Here is a 20,847-nt window from a genome sequence, read left to right on the forward strand (position 1 = left end):
TCTTCTGAGCGCATCTGAGTCACGTGACGGCACAGTAACAAATCCCAGCAGGGCAGGAAGAAGGGGGCGGAGCAAAGTGCGTCTGCCGCATAAGAAGAGGTGCTCACACAGACAGAGCTGCTTTTTCATCCACAGCGATTAAAGAAGTAAATCTACAGGAGAGAAACAAACTAACGTATCGATCAACAACCACTACCAACATCTGGATAAATATCTGCATCGATCCGCCCAACCTTGTCTCCTGGATCGTAGCTGAGATCCGCGTGAACCACGTGGGTCTCTGCTCCCTGATCTGTTTCCTGTGTTTGGAAAGAGTTCCAGCTTCATCACGGAGTTTCTCTCGGTTTGTGGGCTCATCTAAAGGTAAGCACCGAGCTAACTTCAACACTTGATTTACTAACCCTGCGCAAATTTGCAGAAATCCCCTGAACCCAACACCTACTAGAATTTCTGACTTTTTTATTTTCTGGTGAAAGTCCCGAGGTGTTAATCACCCCTGCTGAGATTTGTACAGGTCATATGCTCGATTCACATCCTGCTTTTGTTGTGCAAAGCACCCATTGTCTTTGAGGCCTGGCAGATTTCCTTTTGCACACACATACAAACTGTCACGGCTGGCGGAGGGAGCCGTGTGGTGTGGAGGAAAAGGAGGACCCAAGATGCAGCAAACTGATGATATGAGTGACGTTTATTCACAGAGGTGGAACGAAACACCATAGAACGCAGATGAATGCAGAGATACAGAGGAATGCAGAGATACACGGAGGACCGCAGATAACGCAGTGATACATGGATGAACGCAGACGAGCCGACAACAAACACAGACCGACACCCACTATATATACACACACACGGTAATCGGGTGATCGCACACAGGAGGGAAGAACAGCTGATCTGAATACACATAATGACTGGAGGACACAAGCTGAACACAATGACACAGATACAGACCTTCAGAATGGAACAGGAAATCCAGAACACGAGCCTTCAAAGTAAAACAGGAAACACAGACTGATTTACAACACTACACGGGGACATGAACAGAGCACCAAGGACAGACACAGGTAGGGCTGACAATACACCAAACTTCAGGTTAACCCCTAAACAAATCAGAATAAACACAAAACGCTGGGTCAACGACCCAGGACCATGACACAAACGCTGCAAATCTGTGTTTATTTGACAGTGTAAGACAAAAGCAGCAAAAATAAAAACTGTTCCAAGAGTACAGTCTTAAAGGCTCACTATACAAACAATCTGGAGACATAAATATGGACACGTGTATTGAAAAATATTGATATATATATATTAGGGCTGCCACGATTAGTCAACTAGTCACGATTACGTCAACAATCAAAACTAATTTAATAGTCGATACGTCGTTTGAAGCTATTTAAGATCCCAAAAGACGCAGGAATAAGCAGTAGGTTTAAAGATTGTAATAACGGACTGAAACAGAAGATGGCAGCACTGCATGTACAAGGATGCCAGCTGCCATAAAACCCATAAGAAGAAGAAGCAGCTTGCTGTACCTAGCTGTGTCCAAGTTCAGCAACCGCATCTTCCTGTGCCCGCATAAAAAAAAGTGTACATGTATGTATGTATGTATGTGTGTGTATATATGTGTGTGTGTGTGTGTGTGTGTGTGTATATATATATATACACACACACACACACACACACACAAATGCATGTAGATATGTTGAAACGGGTGGGGTAAGGGGGGGTTATTTATCTTCTCGTGACAGAAGCCAGTTTGTCTCGTTCACTACAAAGAATGGACTCTTAGAGCAAACTTGTTCATGAACTTCACATCACTACCAGCCTCGGGTTTACAACTAGTGTTAATGGAGGGAGTTTGAAGGTTCAGTTTGTTTCACGACTGCATTTCACACTGTCCCGATCCTTTTATTTGAGTTCGAGAAAAAACAACCAACACTCCAGAGAAGTCCAGTCAAACAATGATTTATTGATTACACGTACGCGGGAGAGGTCTGCAGCGTCACTCACTTACAGAGGTCTTAACTAGGAAGCACACATCACACTACTTTTGTATATTAAAGTCCAGCGTCACAATACGTAAGCAGACATAATATGCGTCAGTTACAGTTAGAAACAGTTAGACACATTTCCTTTTTTAACTCTCTTGACTTGTATAACACTTCCTCACCGTCTCACACTATAGATGTGTCACAAAACGTCGGCTGCATCCTCCGGAGGCCGCATTTGAAGGCCGATTACGTCACAGCCAGGCGACGAAGGCTGTCCCAATTCGTCGACTCCTTCAAATGCGGCCGACAAATGCGTCCTTCATTTCCCCGAATTTGAAGGATGTGTCGGGTGTGTCCTTCGTGGCCCACCATATCCCAGAATTCATAGCGCGGGACAGCCAAATTTCAGCTGCCAACAATGGCGGCCGCTGCTAAGTTTTAAAATTAGTCTTATTACTCTTATTACTCAACTTTTAACATATTTTCAGGCGAGATTGTAGCTGTGTAAAATACAAATATCTGCTCGGTTTATCAAGACATCGCATATTTGCAAAAATGTGCCAACGTTTTTGGAGACGTCTGTTACCCACCAGCTCGATAGCAAGCCGGGGGTTCAATGGTCACTTCAGCCGGCGAGAGCAGCGGACTCCTGGCTTCATCGTTTTCAGACCCCCGCTTTTTCGCTACTCAAGTTAAACATGATATATAAGTCACTTGGACAACTTAAAAATGTAATTGTTTGCCTTTTTTCATTGTTTTATTTGTTCCAGAGTAAATCGGTTTGGCTGAAATCAAAGTTATTAGATTATTAGAGTAAATAAAACTTTATTAATCCATCGGGTGGGTTCCTCCGGGATTTTCACACAGCTGAATAAACGTTAAACAGAAAACTGATTAAACAGAAGTGTGAGACGGTCGAGAATTTATGCCAGTGTCCTGTTATATTTTAGATAGCAAGGAGCAGACGGCCGAGTTTATTAAACTCCACCAAGACAGCGGTGACGCAAATTTGAAGGCTAGACTATCCCATTTCGCAACCTCGCACTTCCCGCCTTCTCGGTCTTTGAAGGACCCGGCCCACGTAGACCGCGAAGGCCGGGGTCCTCCGAAGGATGCAGCCGACGTTTTGGGACACAGCTTCTGTGTTTCCTGCTTTTTTTTCTCCTGTGACATCCTGTGCTAATCTCACTGAGCAGGCGTACAGGCACTTTGCAGGCCAAATGTCTCTCACCTTTGCCCTAGAAACAAGTCTATTATTTATCTGTGTCTGTAAGTGTGTTTGCATTGACCCTCAAAAGACTGAATGCCAACTCTCATGAGCACATTTGCAATGTGTGTATGAAAATAAGTGTAACTACTTATTTAATAAAAGGTCACAAAATACCACTAATAAAAGGCCGGTTAGAATAATGTATTTCCCACAACTCACTGCCTCTGTTTGTATCTCTGTCACTGCAGGACCAACGTGGATCGAGAAGTCAGCGCTCTCAGGAGCCCGACAAATTCGTTGAAGAAAGAAGTGGAAGAAAAAAATACAACTGTGACAAGTTTGGGAAAGATTTTACTGTGAAAGCTTCCCTAAAAATGCATCAGGTCATCCACACTGGAGAGAGACCGTTCAGCTGTGACGAGTGTGGAAAGTCTTTTACCCAATCTGGACACTTAAAAAGACACCAACTGATCCACACTGGAGAGAGACCGTTCAGCTGTGGAGACTGTGGAAAGTCTTTTACCCACTCTGGAAGCTTAAAAACACACCAACTGATCCACACTGGAGAGAGACCGTTCAGCTGTGGAGACTGTGGAAAGTCTTTTACCCACTCTGGAAACTTAAAAAAACACCAACTGATCCACACTGGAGAGAGACCATTCAGCTGTGATGAGTGTGGAAAGTCTTTTACCCAGTCTGGAAGCTTAAAAACACACCAACTGATCCACGGTGGAGTTAAAGCGTACAGCTGTGAAGAGTGTGGGAAGGATTTTCTTAAGAAGGATTCACTACAAATCCATCAGGTCATCCACACTGGAGAGAGACCGTTCAGCTGTGACTTGTGTGGAAAGTCTTTTTCCTGGAAGAAAGCCCTAAAAAGTCACCATCTCATTCACAGTGGACTTAAAGCGTACAGCTGTGATCAGTGTGGCAGAGCTTTTACTCGCAGTAGCAGCTTACGGAGTCATCTAGTTACCCACTCTGGAATTAAGGCATACAGCTGTGACTTTTGTGGAAAAACTTTCAGCCATGTAGGGTACAGAAATATTCACCTACGCATTCACACCAGACATGATGTGTACTGCTGTGAGCAGTGTGGCAAACAGTTTGCTACAAACAGAAAGTTACGATGTCACATGTTTACCCACTCTGAGGAGAGACCTTATAAATGTGACCTGTGTGAGAAGACTTTTAAATCTCCACATTCTCTGAAAGCACACCAACAGATCCACAGTGGAGAGAGACTGTTCAGCTGTGATGAGTGTGGAAAGTCTTTCACCTTATCTGGAAGCTTAAAAAAACACCAACTGATCCACACTGGAGCGAGACCATTCAGCTGTGATGAGTGTGGAAAGTCTTTTACCCACTCTGGAAACTTAAAAACACACCAACTGATCCACACTGGAGAGAGACCGTTCAGCTGTGACGACTGTGGAAAGTCTTTTACCAAATCTGAAAGCTTAAAAACACACCAACTGATCCACACTGGAGAGAGACCATTCAGCTGTGATGAGTGTGGAAAGTCTTTTACCCAATCTGGAAGCTTAAAAACACACCAACTGATCCACACTGGAGAGAGACCGTTCAGCTGTGATGAGTGTGGAAAGTCTTTTACCCAGTCTGGAAGCTTAAAAACACACCAACTCATCCACACTGGAGAGAGACCGTTCAGCTGTGATGAGTGTGGAAAGTCTTTTACCAAGTCTGGAAGCTTAAAAACACACCAACTGATCCACAGTGGAGAGAAACCATTCAGCTGTGACGAGTGTGGAAAGTCTTTTACCCAACCTGGAAACTTAAAAACACACCAACTCATCCACAGTGGACTTAAAGCGTACAGCTGTGATCAGTGTGGCAGAGCTTTTACTCACAGTAGCAGCTTACGGAGTCATCTAGTTACCCACTCTGGAATTAAGGCATACAGCTGTGACATTTGTGGAAAAACTTTCAGCCGGATAGGGAGGCGAAATACACACCTACGCATTCACACCAGACATGATGTGTACAGTTGTGATCAGTGTGGCAAACCCTTTGCTACAAACAGAGAGTTACGATGTCACATGTTTACCCACTCTGAGGAGAGCCCTTATAAATGTGACCTGTGTGAGAAGACTTTTAAATCTCCACATTCTCTGAGACGACACCAACAGATCCACACCAGAAAGACTCTACAAGTGCAGTTACTGTGAGGTATGTATTTTTATGTTTATCTTGTCAGCCCGACTGTTTGAAACAACTCTGCTCATCAAATTGTGTTAGCATGTTAGCAATTCTACTGCATGGAAAGGCAGCTCTGAATGATTATTCAGACTCTGATCACAGGTTTTTAGGGATAGTGTTTGAGAATTGTATTACTGTTATTGTAGCATTAAACTAGTATTGATTTAATGTTTTTACTCTTATCGTTTTTATAGCACATTAAATTGAGCTGAGTGTGATAATGTAAGCAGTAAAATGTAATTGGACTTTGGCAGAGATGCTCTTTATTTCAGGCGACGTTCAGGATAAAAATGTTGACGGACTGACTTACACTGTCTTTGTGTCTTTGTTTAGAAGCAGAGCAACACAGATGGATCAAGTTCTCAACCCTGTCATCGCTGTGGGAAAGACTTTTGTTGTGACCTTTGTGGAAAAACATGAAGTCATTGAAGGACTCTGAAAATACATCAACGTAGACACACTGGAGACGAAATGAACTACTGTAAACAATGCAGGAGAGGCTTCACCACTTCAAAACACTTCAAACAATATGAACTCATTCACAGTGGGGTTAAAAAGCATGTCTGCGATCAGTGTGGGTCATCCTTCATCAGTGCACGTCAGCTTGAAAAGCATAAACGAATCCACACTTGAGAGAAACCATACAAGTGCAGACACTGTGACAAAACCTTTTCCCAATCATGTGATCATACTAAGCATGAACGCAGACACATGAAAGAGAACTTCATCTGTGAAAGAGTTTGAGTAATCTCAGTTCATACTCCACTCACAAACGATTCCATGTTACAAATAAACTGTTACGTCTTGATTCCCGCTTTTAAGTTAATCTTGTAAACAGTACATTTGCATAACGAATGAAACCGGCCCAATGAGTGAACAATGGGCTGTGAGGTCAGTTTCTTCATCATTAATATGCAAATTCTTATGACCATTGATCAACAACCACTGGTCAATGGCCATGAGTACCATTCACAGAGTAAAAATTTGCATAATGATTATGAAGGAACTGTTTTACTGTTACCAATGTTCAAAAACATTTACTAAATTATCTCCTCTGTGCAAACATCAGCGTGATGCAGGACTGAAATCATTACCATCTCTGGATCACAGTGAATCTGCATACTGGGTCAGTGACCTCCTGACCCAGTATGAACCTTCCAGATCCCTCAGGTCATCTGGATCCGGTCTTTTATCAGTTCCCAGAGTCAGAACCAGACACGGAGAAGCTGCATTCAGCTTTTATGCTCCTTATATCTGGAACAAACTCCCAGAAAGCCTCAGATCAGCTGAAACACTCAGTTTATTTAAATCCAGGTTGAAGACTCACCTGTTCTCAGCTGCATTTGAATAAAGCACCAAATCCACACTTTTAAGCTTAAATTTCAAAACTTACACTAACTACTGATCTTATCTATTTCTGATTTTATCTGTTTTGATTTTATATACTGTTTTGTTTGTTTTGTTTGTTTGTTAAGTGGGTTTAGAGCTCTGGGTAGCTCCCCAACTGGGTCTAGACTGGGTCTAGAGAGTATTTTAAATTCAGGGAATTTAAAATAGAAAGTAGCTCGTCCACAGAAGGACTGGTAGCTCCCCTTACGATAAGGGTTCAGATCGCGCGAACAGGTGTGAAATGTGTGTGTTTACTTAGTTTGTTTGTTTGCTTGTTTTAATCCATTTTAAATCATGCTTTTTATTTGTTTTTGTTTCTAATGTCTCTGTAAAGCACTTTGAATCACCTTGTTGTTGAATTGTGCTATACAAATAAATTTGCCTTGCCTTGCCTTGCCTTGCAGAGACAGAAAGATCCTCTTCTGGTTTCAGGGTCAGACTTAAATCTTTGAGATCAGGCTCCACAGAGTTCAGGTGGAGTCTTCTGTAAAGATCTGATTAGGCACCTATGAAAATGTGCCTCTCGTTACATTTTAAGCTTTCTAAACTGTTCTACTGTAGTGTTTGTGTTGAGTGGTTAGCTTTGTTCCAGCAGTTTGATTAAGAAATCTGTTTCCTGTTATATTTTTATTGAATGCATTGATCCATGTGTTCTGCAGTTTTTTTTTCAGCTTGTTTGTGTAATGAAATCTTGCAACAGTTAAACCAAAATTTTACATGTTAAATAAAGAAATGGTTTACTGACAAAGAGTTTGAGCCGTGATGTCATTTCCTGTATATCAGAGCAACACCTGAAGTGACCAGTGTTTAAAGTCAGAGTCAAATTTTGTGTCAGCTTGACCTTGTGAAAACTGCTTGGCGATGATTCACTATGTTATCTGCTAACTGTTGGGGCGTAGAAGGACGAAACTCCCAGGGTGACCAGTGCCAGGAGCTTCCTGATGCAGAGAGTTGAGTGTGGGGGATATAAAAGAGAAGCTCCTGCATTTCAGTGGAGACTGTTTGTAAGATGGGAAGCTGGCTAAAATGAAAGCCATTTTTATTTTCAGCCATTTTCCATCATGAAGGTGTCATGGAATTTTTCATAAAGTCTGCAAGACTTCCCCTTTCACATCCAAGGCCAGAGCTATTGCTACACTCATATGGAAAACGACTCCATTTACATTTGGGTCTGCGGTCCCCCCTACACTTTGCTTTAGCTATGGAGCCACTAGCCGTTGCAATTAGTAACTGTGAAACCCATCATAACTTTATATGCAGATCATGTGGTACTAACATTGTCAGATGCCAGCCGTTCATTGCCTGCCCTGCTTCACCCCATCGACAAATTTGGGCATCACTAACCCCTCATATGGAAGCGAATAAGAGATGTGAGATGAACAAAATACAAGAAAAACTCATCCAAATGACTTCATTCTCAGTTAATGGCATGTGAAGAACAAACACATACAGTGGTTCCTTTCCTTCTTACTAGGATGGATGCAGAATTATATTATACAGCTGACACCACCTCAGCATTAAATACTGTTATTTTGTATTTTTTCACAGCCCAGTTAAAGGCTTTGGCTGAATTTACACTTCACACATTTTAATATCAAACTTAGTGTTTGTGTACACCTTGGTCATTATAACCTGACACTGATCAGTGCTGCTCTGACGATCACACTCACATCCATGTAATCATTTAACTCGGTGATCTGGGCCCCGTTTCAGGAAGCCGGTTTGGAAAACTCAGAGTGAAAAACGACACTCACGGTTGAGTAACCCCGAACTGTCCAACTCGGAATATTCCGTTTCAGAAAGGCTGATAACAATTAGTTCAGTCAACGCGGAGTTGCTTTAACCCCAAGTGAAGCGCGCGGACGAGGATACATAAAGCCCTGATAAGCGGAGCACAGATTAAGCGAGTCACCATGGAGACGGAGGGAAAGAAGGTGCGGTCAATGTATTTCACAGCGCTTGAGGCCGAAATTCTGATGGCAGCATATGCCGATAACATGCAAATTCCGCGGAAAAAAGTAACACAGCCACAGCTGCAAAAGCATGCATGGCAAAACAAAGCCGACAGAGTCAATGCGTGAGTGTTAATTTAAACATTGATCTAGGGATTTCCACCCATTTAACACGTTATTTTATCATATGTTATTTTATTTGTTATTTTATACATTTTATTTTGTGATGTGATGTGAGCGCAGGTGCAACCCAACAGGCCCCAAACGTTCCTGGCAGCAAGTAAAAATGAAATATAAAAATATAGTCCAAACAGGTAAGGTGTAATTGTATTATGAGCCATAGTGCTTGGTCTGTTTGTCCTATGTAAATCAATTGCAGTTAGAGGCTACATTAATTTTCTTTCTGTAAGCACTTATTGAAATTATCTGAGCACATTACAAGTACATATTTGCTTACTCTGTATGCTCAAATGTGGCCCATTATAGCCAACAGAAAAAAAGCGGAGGCCCGAAAAACAGGTGGGGGTCCTCCACCACCACCACTCACAGAGGCTGAGCAGTTGGCCCTCAGCCAAAACAGTGGGCGCCCTGTGGCCGAAGGCATCTCTGCGGGGACATTCTCTGAGTCAATAACCCCGCAAGACACAAGTGCCTACATAGGGGGTAACTTCAAAATAATACATGATGTGCATACATCCTTTCTTCACAGTCACCTTTGCAGTGCTACTCATTCATTTGATAAACTCTTTACCATAATGAATTATTTTGTAGTGAAGTTATTTTCCTACTGATTTTGCCTTCCCTCAGTCTTGGTTGTCTTTGAGAGCATAATGACAATGAAGTGTAAGGTGATTGGTATGTTTGTTAATTGCCATTTGGTCCCTTGTAAGTTATAAGTGACCTGTATAAACCTCATATTCTATCAGTTGATGGTGATGGTGTACTGCATCTGGTGCAGCCTCCTGTTGAGCCAGACCAACATGCAGTTGTGAGTAATACTCCACAGATTATATGAGTTTACAGTAGAACAGCAATGTTGTCTATTTCTTTACTACAGGAAAATAATGAAGAAACATTGACAGCTGTTACAGAGGAGGAAGCAACAGAGACACTTTATGAGGTTTACATCTTTTAATACTTTGTGTACAGGAAACACAGGCGACCAATAAAGCCAGTTGAACAAAAAATCTGTTTATTCTTCTTTCAACATGTTGAGGTGATGGGTCAAAAGAAATGATTGTGACATATGGTGTCTCTGACTGCGCTTCCATCTTGTATGTCCGTGCGAGGGTCAGGATGTTCATGGTTTGGATCACTGCTGATGTTTGGTTCAGAAGAACAGTGTTCTCCTCTAATTGTGGCAATGTTGTGAAGAATCACACATGCCACAATAATGTCACATGCCCTTTCTGGGGTGACCCTGAGTCTTTGCAGGCACTGGAACCGGGCCTTAAGCATTCCGATAGTCATTTCAATTCTGGCTCTTGTCCTGCAATTAGCCAGATTATATCGCTGCTGTGGGCCCGGTTCAGGGTCAGGGTAAGGGGTAAGCAAATAGGGTAAACATGGATACCCCCTATCACCAAGCAAGTAGCCAGTGAACTCTCCTAAGACAGAAGGGTACACTTCAGTTCAAATGTCCCTGAAGCAATTGGTCTTTATATATTTTAAAGTATTCTCAACTCACCATGTCCAAATTTTGTGCTCAGTGTTCATTCACGGAATATTTGTGAGTCATGGACAGAGCCTGGCCACTTGGCTTCCACATTTGTGATAATGTTGGCAGCATCACATATGATCTTCACAGTGCAGAGAACACAAATTAGCATCCATTACTATAATGAAATAATTTGTTAGTTTGAAATGCTACAGGGAACTATGTACCTGTACATTAATGCTGTGGAAAGACTTCCTGTTCACATAGTCTCCTTCATTTACTGAAGGAGCAATGATTGGAATGTGAGTGCCATCTATACAGCCAATCACGCCTGGGAACCCTGAAAATAAATGTGCAATTTAAGTAGTAGTCCAAGTATCACCACATCATGAATTAAGTTTCGTTCATCCTGATACCTGCAATTTTGTGGCATCCCTCTTTGATAAATCTTGTGGGTCTGTGACCGGGGAACACCACAGACGAGTACAGGAGACGTTTCAGTGCAACTGTAACATTCCTGACTGCCCGACAGACGGTAGCCTTGGAAACGTGCTCAGCGTCACCAATATTATACAGAAAGCTCCCGTTTGCAAGAAACCGAAGTGCAATACAAATAATATGCAATGAACTGAGAGCATGTCCGCGATGTGTCACATGCGTAATATATGGCCTGAGGATGTTATCCAAATAAATTATAGATTGTGCTGAGAAACGGTAACGTTCGCACAGGAAATCATCAGGAAATGATAAAATGTCCAAACGCGCTCTGATCACTCTCTCCCGGCGGAGAGCTCTGCGGAGAATTTGGGCTTCACGATCTACTGGCTCTTCAAGGAAGTGGCACGCCATGTCCGACACTTCCTACTGTCAGGTTTCCGACAAAGAGGCGGAGACAGTCAGGGTTAGTTGTAGTAAACCTGCTAGGGGGCAGGTTAGCTTCACGGAGTGTGTCGTCATAGTGACTCACTCAGGCTGCAGCTGAACTCGCTTTGTGAAACCGAAAACCCAGAGTTTTCGTTAACTCAGGGTATACTTACTCAGTTTTTCCACTAAACCGGCTTCCTGAAACAGGGCCCTGGATTTACTGCACAATGCTGAATGTGTCCTTACAGTACAGGGAATAACTCTCTCTGTGTTCCTGTAGAGAAACTCTGGGTTTGTGTGCTGACGAGCATCACTCACAGTACGACACAAAGACTCACTCATACCTTTCCACACATGTGACAAATTCAAAAAGCTGCTGAAACCTTTAGAACATCATAAACTACACATTGCTGTACTCTTTTAGGATGGAAAAGCTTTCAGATTTATTTAGTCTTAAAAGGTATACGTTGTTTTGCATTTAGGAGAATGTTTAAATAAGTCATACACACAGGAATTACAAAGTCTGAGGCACACCATTAACCTCAAATTTCACTAAACCTAACACTGAAACAATCTTCTGTATGTTGATGTGTGATTGTTATTGCAGTGTCAACTCCTCACGCTGAGTGTTCAGAGGCGAGTCCTCTCATTGTTCCTCAGTAACACAGTTTTCATCAAACAGAGCAGAAATGAACAGACATGAGCGTCTCTTTTCTCGGCTCTGTGTGCACAGCGAGGGACTTCTCTCTGCTGAATTTGTGACAAAGTGTTAGTGTGTTTAGTTTTTCAGTTGGGTTTTATTTCAATCATAACAACAGTCTCCTTCAAGTACTTTACATGGTAAGGTAGACCCTACAACAGGGATCCCCAATCCCCTGACTCTGGTCCAAATCTGGACCCCAAGAGGGTTTTGTCTGGGCAGCCAAACATTTTTTCATTTAGTATGTAGTTGGAGATTTTATTCCTTCCTGTAGTCTTGTTTTCTAATTCAAACGTGCTTTTACCATTAAAGACCCCCCCCCCCCTTTTTTTAAACCCATGTGTATATTTATAGCATCCTCCTTATGCATTTCATGCATGTGTTATTTTCAGACATATGGGGGTTATGTGACCCCCCTCCTCCTCATCAGTAATGATCTAGTCCGGTATTTACTTGGGCGTGAGCCAATTAACCAATACCTACCTATTATATGTCAGCTGACCTATCTATGAAGTTTTGACTGGTTAATTTGAAATTTTTTTCTGTTTCCTGTCTTGTATTTAAGCAATTTTTACAATGTTTTACTATGACCCTGATGAAGGCCACAAGCCGAAACGCGTTGGTCAATTATTCAAGTTGTTCATCTTCCCTCAAGTGTTGCTGGAGTTCCTGCTTTGTGAATTCGTTCATCCTCTCCATGCACCTTGGAAACAGGTGAAGTTGTGCCAGAAAATTTTTGCGGAGATTTTATTCCTGCCATCTGTGGGCAACTCTTGAACAGGCGTGATGCAGCCTGTAAAATAAATAAATAAAAATAAACATTTAAAAAAGTGATAAGCAGATTGAAATATACATGAATGCAGGTGATGATCAGTGCATGGGACCGATGCAGTGAACACAGCGTAGGGTCATGTGTTAGTGGTGGGAACAGTCATACGGTCCAACAGCAGAGGGGAAGAAACTGTTCTTATGGCAAGAGGTTCTGGTGCGAATGGACCGGAGCCTCCTGCCTGAGGGGAGCAGGTCAAACAGACTGTGTCCAGGGTGAGAAAGGTCAGCTGAGATCCGAGCTGCATGCCCCAGTGCCTGGAGGTGTACAGGTCCTGCAGAGATGGGAGTCTGCAGCCAATCACCTTCTCAGCAGAGCGCACAAAACACTGCAGTCTCTGTTTGTAAGAGGTGGCGACTCCAGCGTACCACACGGTGATGGAGGAGGTGAGGATGGACTCGATGATTGCAGTGTAGAATTGCATCATCGTCCGTGTTGGCAGGTTGAATTTCTTCAGCTGCCTCAGGAAGTACATCCTCTGCTGGGCTTTCTTAATGACAGAGGTGATGGTGGGCTCCCACTTCAGATCCGGGTTGATGGTGGTATCCAGGAAGTGGAATGAGTCCACAGTGGTGATGAGGGTGTCAGTCAGGATGATGTGGGGGCTGTGTGCTTCCTGAAGTCCACAATAATTTCCACTGTCATTGTTTAGCACCAGGTTGTTGCGGCTGCACCAGGACACCAGACGTTCAACCTGCTGCTGGTTCAGTCAATTATGTTTGGAGAGTGACAAAACCTGCACCTTCAGAATCTAGCGCCAAAAAAGATGTAAACATAAGAGGCGGACCCGCCGACGCATCAGAATCAGTGAGCTGCCGGCTTTCAGCCCCGGCATCTTTGTTTACGTCTTTGTGCAGAATCCGTGTAACTGCTCTCATTTACTGTTTTAGCTGTTTGGTGGTTGTTGAAATTTTCTGAAGTTTAACCTGAGATTCTGGCGTTTCAGGCAAAATTTATTCATATTTAAAAATCGTTTCAGGATTTTAATGGATCAATATCACGTTATCCAACCTAGAATCGATTTTAATCAATAATCAAAACCCTCCCCCAGTGAAATGCAGTCGTGGAACAAACTGTCATTATTTTTCAACACAGTCTTCTTTGGTGACATCTGCTGGTCAAAATATGAAGCGCAGCTTGAATGGAAAACTATAATGAAGCGCTTCATTATGTTTAATATCATGTGACAGTTCTGTCTGATATCGGGCTGCTGTTGTGGTGCTTTGCACATGTATTTTTTGTGTGATTAAAAAAGTTTTGAAATTTGATGAATAAATAATTTTGATGAATATCCTTATGGTGGTAGACTTCCGCAGGCACAAGCATTCTCCACGGCAACCACTGAACATCCAAGGTATGGACATTGAGGCTGTGGACAGCTACAGGTACCTTGGTGTTCATCTGAACAACAGACTGGACTGGACTCATAACTCAGACGCCCTCTACAGGAAAGGGCAGAGCAGGCTGTACCTGCTGTGGAGACTCAGGTCATTTGGAGTGGAGGGCCCACTCCTGAAGACCTTCTATGACTCTGTGGTGGCCTCTGCTATCTTTTATGGTGTGGTCTGCTGGGGCGGCAGCATCTCTGCTGGGGACAGGAAGAGACTGAACAGGCTGATCTGAAGGGCCAGCTCTGTTCTAGGATGCCCCCTAGACCCAGTGGAGGTGGTGAGTGACAGTGGTGAGTGAGTGGCTAAGCTGTCATCCCTGTTGGACAACATCTCCCACCCCATGCAGGAGACTGTGACAGCACTGAGCAGCTCCTTCAGTGGGAGACTGCGGCACCCACGGTGTGGGACGGAGAGCTTTCGCAGGTCTTTCTTCCCCACTGCTGTCAGACTCCACAACAAAGACTTTAACTGATCAAACACACACATCCACTAATGTGCAATAACACTAATGTGCAATAATCCTTTCTGGCATCGTTGTATTTTTACTCAGTTGTATACAGCATTTGTATTCTATTTTTATCTTATTTTATATTTTATTCTATTTTATTCTACTGTATATAGTATTTTATTCTATTCTATTCTGTACAGTTGTGTACTGTATTTATTCTTATTGTATTCTAATTTTTGCTTCATAACTTTTGCACTGTCCACTTCCTGCTGCGACAAAACAAATTTCCCACGTGTGGGACTAATAAAGGTTATCTTATCTTATCTTATGTAAACATGTGCTATGGTGTGGTCTCCCTTTGCTTGTGACTTCTTGATGTTTGTAAACATAATAGATATAAAATAAAAACATAGCATACAATAAAATACAACACAGTCATATAACAGGTTGGGAGTATGAGAGTTTTAGACGTGACTGATTATTTGGTGAAACTGTGATATTTTCCTCACTGATAGGTTTATAGCTTGAACCCATCCGCTGGAACGTTGAGGACAATATAATTACACAGCAAAGCAAGACACGAGTAGGCAAAGTTCTTCATGTTACTCATGCATGAGGGAGTCCTGCCTGGAGCCAAGTGTCGTTCCACCACTTGACCTCCGTCAGACTCTCAGCCAGGTCCCCCATAGCACTCCTTTTATTGTGGTTACATGAATATGCATAGGGTCATTAACATATAACATCTTACATAGGTATACATGTGAACAAAGAATACTGTGTGTGTGTGTGTGTGTGTGTGTGTGTGTGGTGTTGTCTTCTCCCTCTCCTCCTCCTCCTTCGTTCTGGCCCCTCCCCTTGTCTCTCTCTGCCCCTGCCTTCTCCTTTAGGTCACACCTGCTGCTCATCTGCTCTCGTTACAACCAATTACCCTCAGGGGTGATATAAGCTGGAGTAGAGCAGTGTGGAGGAGGAGGGAGAGGTTTCTGGTGGATTTCCTCTGGGCTGGTCAGAGTGTGCTACTAGCCTAGGTGTGGACCAGCCTTCTGGGTGTGACCAGCCTTCTGGGTGTGACCAGCCTTCTGGGTGTGACCAGCCTTCTGGGTGTGACCAGCCTTCTGGGTGTGACCAGCCTTCTGGGTGTGACCAGCCTTCTGGTGTGTGGCTCTTTGTGAGTAGTGTTTAACTGAGCAGTGATTGCCCATGAGTGACGGCGGCCTTCATTAGTTTGTGTGGCCTGCCTGGATATTGTTTGCTAGCAGCGTTGCTGTCTCTTTCTGTTGAAGCCTTATTGTTGCTTTCTTTGTTGAAGTGGTCATTACCACTTTGGGTTGACCTCCCTGATTTCTCATTAAAGCAGCGGTGCTGTCTCCTTTTGTTGTTGCCATTTGTATGATTATTGAGGTGTTTGCCTACAATAAAGATCTATTTTATGTTAAATACCTCTGCCTAGCGTTCTTTTCATTCCACCTGGATCTAACTGTTACTGTCCCCCACCCTCATCGCCTAGACTTTTAAGTGGGGACGTAACAAAGTGGGGGCTCGTCCCGGAACGGAATGAAAGAAATTGGGTTGATTGCAAGTGTGAACAGGTGTTTGTGTGCTGTGTGAAGGTCATTTGGCTAGCTGCTGCTCTCCCCGGCTAGCACAGGGGAGTGTCTAGCTGAGCATTTGCTCTTCCTTCGGACACTCGTTTTTTGTTTTGCCTTTTTTATTTTCGGAGCAAACCCGGGTGGGGATTAATTCTCTGTTGGGGGTAGGCTTGTCGGTGCCTGTGGCGCTTGATGATTTGCCTTTAAAGTGGCCTCGAGCCTGGTACGCTCCAGAAGCTAGGACAGGCTAGAGTCTGAGGAGGCAGGACTGGGGGGAGTGTGAGTAGGATTTTTCTTTAATGGTTGACTTGACACAACACATTTCTCTTTCGCCTGTGTGTGTAGTTCTATAGTGAAGGCGTTGTGTGTAGCACTTTAGTGATTTGCTTGTGTTTTGCAGGCCGTTTTGAGTTTTCATGGCCACTTTTGATATTGCTGGGTTTACGGCAGAGCCGTCGCTTGCCCTGCTGGATGTTTGTAGGAAGAGGGATCTGCATGAGCTGGCTACATATTACGGGATCAGTGTCTCCACTGGTCTACGCAAAGCCGAGCTGAAAGCCGCTCTGGTGTCCGGGTTGTTGGAGGAGAGGGTGGTTGTACTGCAGGAACCCCTGAGCACACCCGGTCCGGCTGGACCAAGTGTGGCACCTCACGTTCCAGGCCAGGTTGTAGAACCATCAGTGTCTACACCTATGGACCAGGGGTTGCCCGAGGGGGGGCTAGTGACGCTGCTCCGTTTTGATCCACTCTCCATCCAGTCATCTGAGGGTTCTAAGCAGGATGCTAGGCTCAAAATCCGTCTGGCTCGTCTCCAGCTGGAGAAGGAGCAGCGTGAGAGAGAGTTCCAGCTGAAAAGGGAGCTAGAGCTTAGGCGTTTGGACGCGGAACTGGCTAGGGCTAGGGAGGTTGAGCTGATGAAGGTGGAGGCAGAGACGAAGGTCAAGCTGCGACAGCTAGAACTCCAGCAGGCCTCCTCCCCTCCTGTGGTGGCTTCGCTGTCACAGACAGACGTACAGTTTGATGTAGGACGGAATAGTCGTCTGGTCCCTGCATTTCGTGACACTGAGGTGGAGATTTATTTTGAATCGTTTGAGCAGATAGCAACAGCCTTGCGTTGGCCGCGGGATGCGTGGGCCATCCTGCTACAGTGCAAGCTGGTGGGCAAGGCACAGGAAGTTTGTTCCTCGTTGTCCGCTGAATGCAGCTTGGACTACGACAAACTGAAAAGTGCAATCCTGTTGGCCTATGAGCTAGTCCCCGAGGCTTACAGGCAGCGATTTCGGGGGCTGAAAAAGGTGCAGGGTCAATCCTTCCTGGATTTCGCAAGAGAAAAGAGTGTCCTCTTTGATTGGTGGTGTATGGCCTGTAAAGCTGCAGACCTAGCTTCGGTACGGGAATTAATTCTCATTGAGGAGTTCAAAAATTGCGTCACTGAGCGGATGGCGGTATACCTGAACGAGCAGAAGGTCTCTACGTTGCAGCAGACCGCGACCCTGGCTGACGAGTTTGCACTCGTCCATAAAACCAAATTAAATGGCTTCGGGGTTCCCATACGTTTGGATCGAGACCCCGGAGCTACCCAGAAATCGCAAGGAGGAGGGGTGTGTTTGTATATAAATCAGAAATGGTGTAAAAATGTGACCGTTCGTAGACAAGTGTGTCTGCCTGACATTGAGCTCCTCTCTGTGTCTTTGAGGCCGTTTTATCTGCCGAGGGAATTCCCACAGATCAACGTCACCGTCGTTTACTGTACATCCACCCCAAAGCGAATCCTAAGAATGCGACTGACACCATCTCCAATGCGATCCACTCTCTACAATCTCTCTCTCCTGAAGCCCCTAATATTGTTCTTGGGGACTTTAATCGCTGCGACTTGAAGAAAACACTGAGCAGTTTTTATCAGTATGTGCACTGTCCCACTCGCTTCAATAAGACTCTGGATTTATGTTATGGCTCCATAAAAGGTGCGTATACAACTGTGGCTGGCCCCGCCCTCGGATCCTCGGATCACAACACGGTGCATCTTCTGCCAGTCTATAAGACTGTACTGAGAAGAGAGAAAGTGAGGAAACACCGCATAAAGGTTTGGAGTGACGATGCCTCTTTAGCCCTGCAGGGCTGCTTTGACTGTACAGACTGGTCGGTGTTTACCGAATCATGTAGAGACATTAATGAACTCACTGACGTTGTCTGCGGATATATATCCTTTTGTAGAGACATGATTATTCCCTCAAAGGTTGTGAATTCTTTCCCTAATAACAAACCATGGTCCTCTAAAGTTCTTACGAGGCTGATTTACGAAAGGAATAAAGCTTTTACTGAAGGGAATACCTTGAAAGTCAGAGAAATTAGGAAGGAGATTAGATCAGAAATTAAAAAAGCTAAAATAAAATACAAGGATAAGGTAGAGGCGGAGATGGGTAGCAATAACTTAAGGGTGGCTTGGGCTGGCATGAAACACATGACTGGTCACTGTCTCAGTGACTGTAATAAGATAAGTCTCCCTGGTTTTAGTTCAGATTTTCAGTTAGCCAATGAGCTGAACAGATTTTATTCGAGATTTAATGATAACTATATTCCAAGGAATACACTTGATTCCTTAATAGAGAGCACCAGAGGCCCCCCAGTTTTGTTCTTTGATGAAAGAAGGGTGGGAAATCTTTTTAAAATGAGTAAGACTAATAAAAGTCCAGGTCCTGATAATATATGTGGCCAGGTGCTTAGAACATGCGCTGAGCAATTATGTGGTATTTTTTTTTTTTTTTTATCACATCTTTCTTTTATCTCTTCAGCAACAGAAGGTTCCAGAGGTATGGAAAAAATCAATTATTTCTCCAGTTGCTAAGACCACAAAACCTACATCATTAAATGATTTTAGGCCTGTTGCTCTTACATCTTTAGTGATGAAGTCCTTCGAAAAACTTGTCAGGAATGAGATCCTGCAGCAAGTAGAGAAGCTGATAGATCCACTACAATTTGCATACAGGCCTTGTAGAGGTGTTGATGATGCAGTGGTCACTCTGTTGAACTTCCTTTATCGCCATCTTGATGGCGCCAAAGCTCATGCTCGGCTTTTATTTATTGATTTTTCTTCTGCTTTTAATACTATCCAGCCACATCTTTTAGTGGACAAGCTTCTTAACCAATTTAAACTTAATTTTAATCTCGTTGGTTGGATCTTAGACTTCTTAACTGATGGATCACAGTGTGTGAGAATAAACGGCTGTTTTTCCAAACAGCTCAACTCTTCCACTGGCTCACCACAAGGTTGTTGTCTCTCTCCTCTTTTGTATATTTTGTACACTAATGACTGTCGCAGCACACAGGCCAATAGGCATTTCATCAAATACGCAAATGACACAGTCATTGTAAGCCTCCTTCATGGTGAAGAGGATTCCCATGGGCCTGTTGTGGAGGAGTTTGTTTCATGGTGTGATCAGTCCTTCTTAATGATTAACACCTTGAAAACCAAGGACATGGTTATAGATTTCAGGAAGTCATCCCCTCATCCTGCGCTTACAGTGGTAAATGGTGCAGCCATTGAAATGGTGGATAGTTACAAGTACTTGGGGGTTGTTCTTGATAAGACCCTGTCCTTTGAGTCACATCTTGCTGCTACAGTGAAAAAGGCCCAACAAAGACTGTACTTTTTAAGGAGGTTGAGAGGTTTTAATGTTTCATCTGAAATGATGACTCTCTTTTATAAAAGTTTTATTGAATCTGTTTTAACTTTCTGTATCATTGCTTGGTACGGTAGTATGTCCATGGATAATAAGACCAGACTTAACAATCTGGTTAAAGTGGCGGGCAAGATTTCAGGGAGGTCTCAGGTCCAGCTTGTGGACTTTTATAACAGGCAGGTGCTGAGGAAGGCCACCTCTCTCCTGTTGTGTTCAGATCATCCTCTCTTTAACGATTTTCAACTGCTTCCATCAGGTCGTCGTTATAAAATGACTGCAGTGAAGACAAAGCGACACAAATTGTCGTTTGTACCTAGTGCTATTATCTTAATTAACAACACTAAATTGTAAGTGTTGTTGCCATTGCACATTGCACTTTTTTCGATGGAATATCTAGGTTGTTTTATCAGGCTTATATTATATTATAGTATTTTTTTAATGAGTGTACGTGATGTGTTGGTTGTATGTTTGTTGTTTGTTTTGACATACTGCGAATCAATTTCCCATCAGGGACAATAAAGTGACCATTGAGTGTTGTTAAGCATGAGCGACGCGACATACTAGCAAACGCTAGCGGTGCTAGTGGTGAGCAAGACACAAGGAGAGAGGTGCCTGTGCCTCGTCCCAGGTCAGACCAGAAATGTTTCTACTGTTTTAAATCCGGCCATTTAATAGCCGACTGCGAGGCCTACAGGCGGAGACAGCCAGTTTCAACACCACATAAACCAAAAGGGATAGGGCTGATTAAAAACGCTTCTCCTGGTAGCAGACCACTTAGCACTGAAACGCCTGACGAATGTTTTAAACCTTTCATTTTCAAAGGAGCGGTGTCACTCTCTGGTAAGCCTGGAGATGGGCGTACTGTGACCATTCTACGCGACACAGGTGGTTCACAGTCCCTCATACTGGCTAGTGCACTTGCCTTTG

The 20,847-nt window shown here is 43.6% G+C and overlaps 1 protein-coding gene across 1 annotated transcript; it reads left to right on the forward strand.

Moving 5' to 3' along the window:
• The first annotated feature begins 297 nt into the window (after nt 1-297).
• LOC146701118 (uncharacterized) lies at nt 298-7,187 on the forward strand. The gene is made up of 3 exons (XM_085467436.1): nt 298-363; nt 3,450-5,391; nt 5,755-7,187. Exon 2 carries the CDS (start codon nt 3,576-3,578, stop codon nt 5,388-5,390), a length of 1,815 nt encoding a protein of 604 aa, XP_085323562.1. The 5' UTR covers nt 298-363; nt 3,450-3,575; the 3' UTR covers nt 5,391; nt 5,755-7,187.
• The last annotated feature ends 13,660 nt before the right edge of the window (nt 7,188-20,847 follow it).

The sequence above is a fragment of the Copadichromis virginalis genome, linkage group LG9 (genome assembly GCF_057382275.1).
Source record: "Copadichromis virginalis isolate Kocher_CV1m ecotype Utaka linkage group LG9, C_Virginalis_male_GT1.1, whole genome shotgun sequence".
NCBI classification, from domain to species: Eukaryota; Metazoa; Chordata; class Actinopteri; order Cichliformes; family Cichlidae; genus Copadichromis; species Copadichromis virginalis.